Source organism: Trichechus manatus, unplaced genomic scaffold, assembly GCF_000243295.1.
Source record: "Trichechus manatus latirostris isolate Lorelei unplaced genomic scaffold, TriManLat1.0 scaffold00067, whole genome shotgun sequence".
Lineage (NCBI taxonomy): Eukaryota > Metazoa > Chordata > Mammalia > Sirenia > Trichechidae > Trichechus > Trichechus manatus.
This window is the reverse complement of record NW_004444003.1, coordinates 6,312,014-6,325,039: the sequence shown is the minus strand read 5'-3', so window position 1 is coordinate 6,325,039 and position 13,026 is coordinate 6,312,014. Positions and strand designations below refer to the sequence as shown.

The 13,026-nt window shown below is 38.7% G+C and overlaps 1 protein-coding gene across 16 annotated transcripts in view; it reads left to right on the top strand.

Moving 5' to 3' along the window:
* CELF2 (CUGBP Elav-like family member 2) overlaps positions 1–13,026 on the top strand; it is a 389,761-nt gene that overhangs the window by 244,315 nt on the left and 132,420 nt on the right. For all 16 annotated transcript variants that reach the window (XM_023734375.1, XM_004379694.2, XM_023734378.1 and 13 more), the window contains one exon: positions 8,613–8,695. In XM_023734375.1, coding sequence (XP_023590143.1) covers positions 8,613–8,695 — 83 coding nt within the window. The remainder of the gene's footprint in view (positions 1–8,612; positions 8,696–13,026) is intronic.

Here is a 13,026-nt window from a genome sequence, read left to right as displayed (position 1 = left end):
TAAAGGAATTTTCAGTTTACAACATGATGTTTTTGTTGGTGTCCTGAATTTGAATATATCTTGAATTGAATCTGTCTACTAGGACTATTACATTGGTTAAGAAAAATGCGGGGTTCAACCATCAGATGATCATTGCATGCCTGTTTTGAAGGGTTTATTTGTTTAAATTCAGAATGTAAAGTAGATTTCATAGGTTTAAGAGGTTGAATGGCCATGAAGACAGGGACACCTCCTCTCCCTACTCTGAGGTCAGAGTTCACTTAGAGGAGATAGGTGTTCATGTGCACAACCCCCTAAGCTCCAACCTTGCAATACTTTTTAGTCCACAAGCTAACCATAGAGTTGTGGGAAATCATTTTTACACCTTCCCTTCTCAGTCCCCAAGTTGTATAGTTATTTGTTCATATTTCAGAAAATGCTTCACAACAGTTTTCCGTATTACACTATCACTGAAGAGTAGCATTAGAAAAAAGAACTGGCAATTAGAACTAGAGAATTCCAAAAAGAGCCTTCTGCCCAGTTAACTGAACACCTCACACAGGTGAATTCATCCAAAGTCCAGGCTGGTGGCTACAGGAGTCCTGAGGAATGTTCCACTAGCCATGTGTACATAGGGTTGTCTTCCTGCCGTTGTGGGTAGACATTGTTGGAATGTGATTTCAGATTTCTGCCCTGCGGCTGATGAGTGGTTATTTCAATAATTAAAACCATTCAAGTCACTAACCTCTGGTCTTTATACCTGGATTCTTTAAAATAAACACACAGATGTAATAAAAACTGCCTTGCTGTCCATATTGTAGAGTCAAAGGCAAAGAAAACTACCTTTTGAAAATGGTATCTCCAGAGAATCAAATCTTTGTTCCCTCACTCTCCAATTTGGTAAAGTTTAGAAGCCTTGGAGGAGGTTTCTTTAATGAGCATGGTGTTGGTTTTCATAAGGGCAGAACTACTTTTAAAATCCAATCTTTGATATTCTCTATCACTGTGTCTGCACCACCCTTCACGCTGAAGAATGTAAATAAATTGTTGTTTGATTGAGGGCAAGCTATGATATAAACTGGTTGTCTCTACATAAGCAGTACCTTTTTCCCCCCCGGATGTTATTACCAAGAGTCTTCAAGATTTTCAAGAGAAACAGCTGTGGTTTGAAAAGATTTGTGATAATCTACATGGTTTGAGGATAAATCTACTTGATCATTTAAAATTAAAGCCTTTCAGTAAAGTGGAGTGTTTTCTTTATGGTTTTTAAATACACTACTGAGTGAGTGAGTGAGTGAGTGAGTGAGTGAGCGAGCGAGCGAGTGAGAGAGAGTGTGTGTGTGTGAGTGTGTGTGTGAAGATACCATTAGCCTGTCTTGTTTAGAGCTTTCTGTTTGGAAACAGAAAAAAGCTCATAACATTGTCTCAAATTATTCTGCAATTAGACTGTACAGAATATCTGAGGGAACTCTTTGTGACAATAGAAACTATTTGTGAAGCTGTATAGTCATACACTAGCTACCCTTTTTGGAGTATGCAGCACTTAGTCTCTCTGGGATTTGCCACTCTGAACTTCTGATACATGATGGCATAATTACATCTCACAATTATTATACTGATTAGAGATTGCTTTACAAGCTGAACGTATATGCAACTAGATTGCTAAACTTGGCCAACTTCTGGGCATCTGGGAAGTGTTAGGCTCCAAGTCACCTGATGGGACTCTGAGGAGGTAGACAGAAGGAGTGAAGGACAGGGGAAATTGGAAACAGGTGAGCTTCTCTGTCCCTCCCCCCTTCCCTGAATGCCCAGTGTCTTCTCACTGCCCCCTGACTACCCAGAGATGCCCTCTGTGGGGCCTCACACAGGCCTTTCTTTATAGGCAGCACTCTGGACTCCAAGATCTTTGTCTTCTAGACAGTCTCTCCTGTCAGAATTGGTATGTCTTCTGTTCCCTTCCTATGGCTCTGCTAGATATTCAAAGTTAAGCAGCAAAATTAATTCACAGTGGGGTGTTAATGGCCAGTAAGATTTAATGTATTACCCCTCTAAGGTATGCACAGAATCGTAACAGAATCTTTTGGTGATCAACAAAAGAAGTCAGAAAATAGTGGAAATTAGGGCTCAGTGTAGACTAAGAATGAAATGTTTGATTATGGAATCACCTCTCAAATCTTAAATAGCTGTACTTATTTCCCTTGTGAATTTAAAAGCCCAGTTGAGGTAATGGGATGGGGTTGATGATAAACAGACATGTGAAGAATGATTTTTTTTCCCTTTTTTTTTTGCTCCAAAGTGCACAGCTTTCACTGATACAGTGAATTGTTGAAAAACTTGAAAAGTGAGATGCTGTAAAGTAACTTGGGTTGGAACATAATGTTTATTTTGTCTAACTTGGCAGCTGCCGCTGGCAGAAACTCCTGAATGAGTGGACAAAGGTGGCAAGAATTGTAAAATGTAAGTGCTTATTAGACAGTGTCAAATGAGCAAAGTAAGGAATTGTGAAGCAGCAAAAATAACCAGCATTAAGCAGAAAAATAGGAGGGTTGAGACTTTCTGAAGCACCTGACTCATCGAAGTGTATTATCTCCTGCTAGTCCCACAAGTCCCTCAGCAGGTCACTTCTCGTCTTTAACGTGGAGCAGGACCTTGCTCTCCACCCAGGGACAGCAGGGAAAGGGAGATTCCAGGAATAAATACTGAAGCCTGAGGGATTATCTCCTCTGATACAGATTGTAGCCACTGACCATTGAAGAGCCTGTGTAGATATCGTAGCTGTTTAACCACCTACCTTACGATGATGTTTGAAACAGAACCTGCAAAAGGAGGGAAGCCGATCCCCTGAATCAGATTGCTGAGCCATCTGGTGGTGCAGCTGACCTGGAAATGAATCCAGTAAATTTCAGACCTGAGTTACAGCTGGCGTGGGGAAATCTAAGACAGGTGGTTCCCTTAACAGCTGTACATTCAGTTAGGGCAGGCAAAAAAGAAAATTTCATCTTTGTTGAGCCTTCCTGGGTTTTCTATAGTAGCTCTCGGACTTTTTGCCATGAAGATTACCATATCAGGGCAAGTAACGATATTTCTCCCTTCCTTTGTTGAAATAATGTCTGCAGGTCAATGAATCTAAAATTTTAAGTGAGCACATTAAGTGACAGATGGATAAAGACAGTGGCTGTCAGCTGGGAAAGTCACTCACAGAAACAACAGTCTTTGAAACATTCTTATTCTGGAAATGTACAGACTGAAGTCCCATTGAGGGAGAATTTGAATTATTGCACCAAAGTGACTATTTAAATGTGTACTTCTGTGTTTATCCTGAAAAAAAATTTTAAGAAAGCTTAAATACTTTTTTTATTAAAGTGAATCATTATGCATGTAGAATGAAACATAAGACACATTCGCCCAATAAAAGTAATGAACAGTTGTAGCTTTTTTTTATTTGTTCTGAATGAAATACTTTGGATATATTCACATGATTTTGGGGAGAGTTTTAGGCAGACCTGGTTTTTCATTCACTGATTTAGAAGTGGGGAAACTAAACTAACTAGGTACAGAGAGTAAGATACTACCCTCTAAGTTACTCAGGAACCAAAGGTGTGAAACGAAAACTCTTGGGGTGATAATCCCAGTCATACTGTCTGTCCCAGGGCCCCCACAGTTGTGCACCTTGTTCACTGCAGAGGGTGCTGAGGCTGTGAGTAGGGGCCATGGGCCATGACAAGGGGGGCCATGGGCCATGACAAGGGTCTGTTCCCACCTACAGAATGGAACCCCTTTCTCTAATCCACACAAAGGTTCTGACTTCTCTTGCCAAACATGGCACCTGTATGTTGGATTGGGGGCGAATGAGCAGTGACCAGTGCTATCAAGGATATTCCCCTGTGTATTCCAACTAGAACTAGAACTCATCCTGGAATAATCTTAAAGAATTTTTGTTTAAATAGATATAGAGTGAGAGTTAAGTACTGTGCATAGTTTGAAGAGGAGCTGTAGTAATAAAGCATTGATTCCATGGTATCAGTTGCACAAGCAGAGTGGACCATAGATGAAATTGGAAAGAGTTTGAGGTTTGGGATATCTTCCTGTCTCCTCTTCTGTAAATTAGCCTGGTGGTGCAGTGGTTAAGAGCTACAGCTGCTAACCAAAAGGTCGGCAGTTCGAATCTACCAGCCACTCCTTGGAAACCCTATTGGTGCAGTTCTACCCTTTCCTATAGGGTCACTATGAGTCGGATGGGGGTTTGTTTTGTTTTTTCTTTCATTCCTCTCCTTGTCCTCCCTGGACTCCCTATCCCACACTGCTAAGAATACCAGCTTCAAATTTTCACTTTCTCCAAAAACTATCCACCTTCCTTTTGTCGTTGTTGGAAATATACGTATATATATATAACATAACATTTGCCAGTTTAACATTTTTCCATGTAGAATTTAGTAACGTCAATTATGTTAATCATGTTGTGCAATCATCACCAGTAATCGGTTGCCAAATTTCCCATCACCATAAGCAGAAAGCCAGTACTTCCTAAACAATGACTCCTTTCCCCCCGTCCCTCCTGCCCCTAGTAACCACTGATAAACTTTGGTTTCTGTACATTTGCCCATCCTAGATATTTCATGTGAGTAAGATTATGCAATATTTTTCCTTTCGTGACTGACTGACTTCACTTAGCATAATGTTTTCAAGGTTCATCCATGTTGTAGCATGTATTAGGACTTCATTTCTTTTTATGGCTGAGTAAAATTCCATTGTGTGTATACCACGTTGTATCCTTTCACCTGTTGATGGACATTTAGATTGTTTCTACCTTTTGGTTATTGTGAGTAGTGCTGCAGTGAACATCGGTGTGCATGTGTCTGTTTGCATTGCTTCTTTTATATCTCTTGGATATATACCTACAAGTGGAATTTCTGGGTTATATGATAATTTTGTTTAACTTTTCGAGGAACTGCCGGACTGTTTTCCACAGTGGCTGTACCGTTTTGTATTCCCACCAGTAATGGATAAGTTTTCTAATTTCTCCATAACCTCTCCAATATTTGTTTGGTGTTTATTTTGTTTTCCTTTTTATCTTAGCCATCCTAGTGGGGATGAAGTGGTATCTCATTGTGGTTTTCATTCGCGTCTCCCCAATGTCTGAGTCGGAATCAACTAGATGACATCGGGTTTTTTTAATGGCTAAGGTGGCATAGTGGTTAAGAGCTGGGCTGCTAACCAAAAGGTCAGCAGTTTGACTCCATCAGCCACTCCTTGGAAACCTTATGGAGCAGTTCTACTTTGTCCTGTAGGGTCGCTTTGAGTTGGAATCTACTCGATGGCAAGGGTGTTCGTTTTTTTTTTTAGTGGCTAAGGATGTTGAGCATCTTTTCATGTACTTGTTAGCCATTTGTATTTCTTCTTTGGTGAAATGTCTATATTCAAATCCTTTGCCCACTTTTCGATGGGGTTGTTTGTCTTTTTGTTGTTAAGCTGTAGGAGTTCTTTATATATTATGACTATTAAACGCTTATCTGATAAATGGTTCCCACAGTTTTTCTCCCAATCTGTAGGTTGTGTCTTCACTTTGTTTTTAAAGTCCTTTGTTGAACAAAAGTTTTTTTTTTTAATTTTGTTAAAGTACCATTTATCTGTTTTGTCAAAAATACACATTCTTCTAGTCACTGAAAATGTTTTTCAAGAAGAAAGCACTGTAGTAGCCAAATTCACACTAAAATGTAAATAGCTAAGAGCAGTTAAATGTCACCTTTCCCAAGGGCAGCATTTTAATACTTAAATAGCAGTTGAACTGCACCTTATTGCTGTTGTTAGCTGCTGTCCAGTTGCCCTGACTCATGGTGACTCCACCCATGCACAACAGAATAAAACATTGCCCGGTCCTGCGCCATCCCTGTGATGAGTTGGGGATCAGACCATTGTGATCCATAGGGTTTTCGTTGGCCAATTTTCAGAAGTAGATCACCAGGCTTTTCCTCCTAGTCTATCTTACTTTGGAGGCTCTGCTGAAACCTGTTCAGCATCAAAGCAACACACAAGCCACCACTGACTGACATGTGGTGGCTGCACGTGAGATGCATTGGCCAGGGATTGAACCTGAGTCTCTCACATTGAAGACAAGAATTCTGCTGAACCACCAAATGCCTCACAAACTGCATCTTGGTAGTAGAACTTCAGGCAATGGGAAATGATAGGCATTTTAAGTGGATATTTTAAGGGAGGAAAGTGTTCTTTATCTTTGGGACCACTATGTGTTGGTCAAAGCTCTTAAGAGTCTCTCAGTTTACATTATCTTTGTTCCTTGCTGCTTTTATATTTATTGTGCTCAGTTCTTCATTTGCAATTCCCCAGTCACTCCACTGTTCTTTTGGGCCAGTCTAAACTTTTCATTCTTGGTTTTGAGCATGGCCTAGACTGGCATTTGTTTTTAATCTCCCAAACCCATCCTTCCTTGATTTCCTTCTTTCCAGCCAAGCAGACAGCCTTATAACTTCTACCCATCTTTAAATCTTCTGTTTTTAAGTATCTCTACCCCCAAAAGCTGCTTCCTTAAAAGTATCAGATTCTCCCTCTTTTTTGAAGCTTTATTAAGTGAGGTTGAAATTCAGAACCTCCCCATTGCTTCCTTATCTGGAAGCTAACTCCATAAGCCCAGGAGAGGGAAAGGAAAGCTTATTGAGGGTCTGTTCGTTAGAAACTTTTAGAAGGCAAAGATTGTCTTTTCCTGTTTTTCTTTCTATACCAAGCCTAGAAAAGCACATTTGATATTTTTCTTCTTCTTAAGTGATTACAATAGGTTACTGAAAGCTGGGACTTTAGTTTCCCCTGTTTTAAATTATTCCATGAATTGAAACAACTTCTACACCTTTTGGGCTTAAATTATGTCAATGACGCCAAAATCACTACATAAGTTGGTCAGTTAAGTAAAAAATCTACCATAAGGCAGCATGGCCAAATGGACTGTGTCAAGGAAGTAAAAATAGCTGAAATAGAAAGCCCACGTAAAAATGGCCAGTCTCTCCATCCATGATTCTTTAAAGAAACTTCATAATTCTCAGTTCCCTCCATCATGCAAATAACATATTTTAAAGGTTTCTAATCCTTGGATGAACGGAGTTTTTAAAATGTCAATAAACTATGGTCACACTGTACTTTGTTCAAAAGGTGAAGATTTTGCATATTTAATCTCAGTAGACTCTAGCAAAATCAAGTATGAGACGGCAAGGGTCCAATTTCCTTTTCCAAATGAGGAGGAAGCATCATTTAGGATGTATTTAGATGTATTTACCCCCATTCCTTTTGAAGGAGTTTTTGTTTTGAAAAATCATTGTCTATTTATGAATATAAACCATTGATGGCTTCTGCTGCCAGCTTCTGCTCTCCAAGTGTGTCTTTTTTTTCTGCCCATGGTCTTACTTACTTCATTCCCTTAAATAGAACAGATATTGGAGCCTAAGTGCTGTGCGGTTCTCTCATATACTTACTGTGCTTGGGATATGAATACCTTTTAAAATTCTCCCCATCCATGTCTGGCTTCATGCATTAGGATACTTTAGTAAAATCATGGTAAACTATGTACGGTCTTGGTGAGTGCGTCACTTCACTTTTTTTCTGAATCCAGCTTACCAAAGACAGTCCAGGTCAGACGTAGCATCTTTTTCATTAAATTTGTCGAGTTTTTATCCCTCTCCCTTTTTTCAAGCTTGGTTGTGCTAAGAAATTGTATGATGATTAACCAATTGTGGAAGGTGTGCGAACCAGCCATCTTTGTCTACAAATAGAAGAAGGAGTCAGCAGTCCTTCAAAACGCAGAAGGATGGTCTAAGTCTTCAACACCTTTTTCTTGGGAGGAGGGAGGTTGTTGGGAAAGAGGCATATGCTTGCTGGCCACTCCTGGAGGCGCATTCAGTCTTAGGCGCTCATCAGCCCTTAGAAATGGAGGAGCCAAGAGGTTGCCAATTGGTGTGCCACAGCTAGGTTTGATACATGGGCCAAAGTCTGCTGACATCTGTTTGGGCAGGTGCCCACCTGTATTGTAACTTCATTTCTAAACTGGTTAAAATATAGTCAGTCTTCCATTTTGATAAACAAATATTGAGTGTCAAATATATAGAACTTTACATTGTGTATGTACTATGGTGAAGATAAAAAAGAATAAAGCCCTATCCCAGCCTTTAAGAAGCTTATAATCTAGTTATCTAAACCTTTGAGTTTAGAAAGTATTTTGAAAGTATGATGTTCTAGAGATATCCTCTAAGAAAATTGTAGTTAATGTGAATTTATGCTATTGTTACTGTGGTTACATACTACTCACTTGCAGTTGCTATACCACAAGTCCCACTGACAACTCATCACCCATCCCCTACCACCTCCCACACTCATTCCTGAATAGCTGCATTCCAGATAGTTGGTAGATAGAGTTATGAATTGATCTCCAACTTGGGTAGAGCTAATAAATATGATTTAGGATGAAAGGCACTGTGTAAATGCTTGAGATGTTGTTATTACTGTTCTCATACACTTCTATTATTTTTAAATTGTGTATCCGTTGAAGTAGATTATTTGTTCGCCACAGCTTCCATTGTATCTAAGTAAAGCATTCACAGAAATTTCTAAAACCTTTTCATTTCTCTCTGTAGGTTGTTGTTTCGTAACATTTTATACAAGAAAAGCTGCACTTGAGGCCCAGAATGCGCTGCACAATATTAAAACTTTACCTGGGGTGAGTCGGTTTCCTTTTGTACCAAAATCACTTTATTGCTTGAAAATGGTCCCTTTCAACTGAAGGTTCTAGTTATGGGCTCTTGGTGCCAAAAACGACTTTGGTCTTTTGAGGCATGTGTGCTGACCCCTCTGTTCCCCTACAGCAGCCAAACCAGCTGGCCGGCCCATAAAGAAGCATTGGCATTAACGCTGACAAAAAGAGCTCTTAAATAGCATATCCCCTGGTTAGAAAATCAGAGTGACCCCACTGGGTAGCAGCTGCTGCCGAGGAGTATTGGGTGGGTTAAGACTTTAAAAGGAAAAAAAAAGAAAAGCCAACACACGTAAGAGAAGCAAATGGAAAAGGAAAAGCTTTTACTCACCAGGAGCCCCTTTTCAAATTTAGTCTTTAGATTTTCTTTTGAAAGGACAAAATGTACCCTGTATAGCAATAATATTAAGCCTCCTAATGGTTTCTAAACAGTCAATGGTGGTTAACAAAATCAGTGTCTTAATGCCCAATTTGTGGCTTCGTGTTGATATAGAACAGAAAATACAAAGCTTCCAATTTTTTTCCATTTCCTTCTCAGCAATATTTGATGATTAGTACAGTTCCCTAGAAATGAACTGATGTATATAGCTACTCCATCAGAATACATTATTTCTAAAGGGTTTTGTGGCAATCTTACCATATTGTATGCTAGTGTAAATTTCCCTACGCTATTTAGATATTTTCCCCATTGGCCCAACTATCAGTGATGAGTTAATTCAATGTCATAATGGTATGCATTGGTTAAAATGAAGAACTGTGGTAAGCAGTGCAGTGGTAATGATTTTATTGAAAACCTGGTGTGATAAGAATAAAAGAAAGATAACATATTGTCCCTAATGTTTTCGGAGTATGAATCTAACTTTGTGTCGTTTATCTGTCTCTGTACACATACACAAATACCTGTCTGTGTACATGCTATTTTATGCAGACATGCATTTTCTAATCCGTTACCCTAAGAAAAGACAGCATTTGTGTAATTTACCTTAGGACCATTGGAAGTTTTTTTTTTTTTAATTTGTAGTGGCAAGATGTTCAACAAAAGATTTGCAAAACATTAGCTCCTTTATCACCCAAAAGTAATAAGGTATGAACCTTGGTCTTGAGTTACACTGCTTTGGTTTTCCCCTTTTCATGTGAGCAAACCAAAGAAAAGAAGGGTCAGGGAAGCAAGTATGTAGTACCAGAATTCTGCCTCTTTGTTTATAATTTAATTACTTCCCCTGAAACTTCTAAGGCACTTTTTAGTAAGGTGGTTTTTATTAAGTGTATGTTGTTTGCTCAGTGACCGTTAAAAAAAAAAAGTAGTATTGTTTCAGCTTTATTCTCCATATAAATGGAATTTTTTCCAGAGTAAATTCTAGGAAATTGCAGTGTTAGGTCACATTATCGAAATTAAATGAGGCAAATACTTACTGGCTCAACCAACGATAGAGGAAAATAGGTTTTATTTCTCAGGCTCCCAGTCAAACCTAAATATCACTGTGCAGTCCTTCTCTTAAAGGATTTTATAGAAGAATCCTGATCAGAAGGGGGAAAATGTAGAACAGAATTTCAGATTTTCAAGGACTCCAGACTGTCTGGAGCCATGAAGGCTGGATGAACCCCTGAAACTATTGCCTGGAGATATTCTTTAAACCTTAAACCAAAAACATCCCCTGAAGTCTTCTTTAAACCAAACAATAGTTTAGCTTAGCTAGTAAAAATTGTCTTCTTTGAGCATTGTACTCTTTTAAGAACTATCTCTATGGGGTCAAATTGGCAACAGCAACTCAAAAGATTAGATAGGAACCTTAGAGGCAGTGAATTTATGTTAATGGGAGAGGAACAACTCTGTAAAGGTGGGTGAGAGTGGTTGTACAGCTTGAATGTAATCAGAGTCACTGAATTGTACATGTAGAAATTGTTGAATTGGTGTACATTTTGCTCTGTATATTCTCAACAATAACAACAAAATAAATAAAATTTTTAAAACTCTCAATAAAAAATAATACGGTAATTAGCATGCAAATTCTCTTCTAGGTGAGTTTTTTAAAAAAAATTCTCTCTTCTACGTGAGATAATGAATTGTTATTTAGCATTTAGGATATAGTTTGCTGCCAGATCACATCGTATTTTAAATTAATGCAAAGCTTGGTAAATTTGAACTCATTCCTTCTACTAGAAGCACAGCTACCAACATGCCATCTTCATATAAAAGGTTCTCTCAAGAAACCCTTTAGTTAATATGATGAATGGGGCATATTGAAATACATAGAAGTGACTGATAAGTTTGTTTCTGCTAGGGACATCTTACCTTGACCCCTTTCTTAACAAATACCATCTTTAGTATTACAAAAAAAAAAAAAAAAAAGTTGCCCATCTCTCTCTCTCCTCTTTTGCCTAAAAACGCTGCATGCAGAATTTAGGGGTGTTGATTTGGGAGACCCATTATTAAGGACAGTAATTTTTGGATTGGAAAAGATAGCTTTTGTTTTTGGTTTTTGTTTTTTTTCCCCCAGTTCATTTTCCTATGCTCAATTATCTTTGGCAAGTTAAGTGAAAATTCTGAAAAGTCAGATCTGATTTGTAAGCTTGTAGCCTTTACAGTGCACACGCTGTTGCTACATTTGCCATTTCAAATTAGGTAAGCTGGGACAGAGAGGTCCACATCCTGCATTTATGTATAGCTTTATCTGACAAACATCACCCTTAACAGCTCCAGGAAAAACATGAAAGTGGTTTCCTTTCAGCTTTGAGCTTTTGGTGGTCAGGAAGAAATGGGACCAGACATAAAAGATTAATGCATATTCTTGGAAAAAATATATTACAGGATGCCTTGCTGTTTGATTACAAGGCTTGGAATTAGTCAACATTTCCATAATTCTAAACCAATGTACACCTGTTTTCCCACTGTGAAGTGAAGGCACAACTTAATTTAACAGCAACCCTGCTGTGCTAAGTCTCTCATTAAATACCAAGTGAATTCAGTAATTTAAAGTTGCAGCACTAGTATTTTAACTGGTTGCCTTCATATTATGAAATTAATAAGAAATTAATGATGCCCTTTGCCATATGTTTTCAATTTCTTTCTGAGTAAAAAGGGATAAAGAAAAATGCATCACCAGCTGACACTTTAAAGCTTTCCTGGTTGTAATCATTTTCCTGCAGATAAAATCCATTAAAAAGGCACTTGCTACTTTTTTTCTAAAGTGTCCAAAACTTTCAGTCTAAACCGAAATCAAATAGGGATGGTTTTTCCCTATTTAACTTTCTTTTGCAGTTGATGTTTTGTAACGTAAGGGACTTTTATCATGCAGCCAAACCTGATTAATTTTTAGGTGTTTGCTTTCCTCATTTATGCACCATCTTTCTTTCTTCAGGGAAACAAAGAACTTGGTTAGTATAGGAGGGAATAAAGAAAAGCTAGTAGAACTGTTTATTGTGCAGTCGAATGTGTATGTCATGTATGGATTATAGAGACCCTACGCATGGTGGACAGAGGGTGAGGATTGGTTAAGGTGAAGGATCAGGGCCTCACTGAGCTGTGCAAAGTAATTAAGCATACATTTCTCAAGACTGTCTCTAACTATGGAACTGAGAAAGACACGGGGTCTTATATCCTCTGAAATGCTCAACATAAATCCTGGAAATACAATATTAGAAATAAAGGTAGCAAATGTGACACTCAACACACAGAACAAGGAATGAGAGTCTAGGGGTCATTTATTTGGTTTGATCATGTTCTCTCTTTTCTAGAAATGGTTGTTCAGCTGTTAAGCAACAAATCAAATCTTAGGAATAGTGCCCTAATAATTACTGGCATTTCATTACAAATAAGTATTGAGTACCTAGATTGGCTGCCAGATTGGTTCAGCGGTTCGAATCCACCAGCCACTCCTTGGAAACCCTAATGGGGCAGTTTTACTCCGTCGTATAGGGTCGCTAAGAGTCGGAATTGACTCGACGGCAGTGGGTTTGGTTTTTTGTTTTGTTTTGTTTTGTTTTGTTTTACTGTGTGCCAGGCACTAAGTTAGGTATTGACAGGAAATTGCAGAGATCAAAGCCATATGGGGCCTCGGCTTTTACGGAATTTACAGTCTAGCTGGAAGGACGGACAATAACCAAGTTTTCTGCTTCTGACAGAATACTGATCCCCCCTCAAGATCCCTAGTGAGTAGTGTTTTCATAGCCTGAATAGAATATTGTGACCGTATCTGCATAGGCAGGGCTGCTTGATTAGCCACTAGGTTTGGTGCAGCATTGCTAGACTGCCTTTTTCCACAGCTATGCCATTTGTGTTCTGGGACAAATTTTGTTTG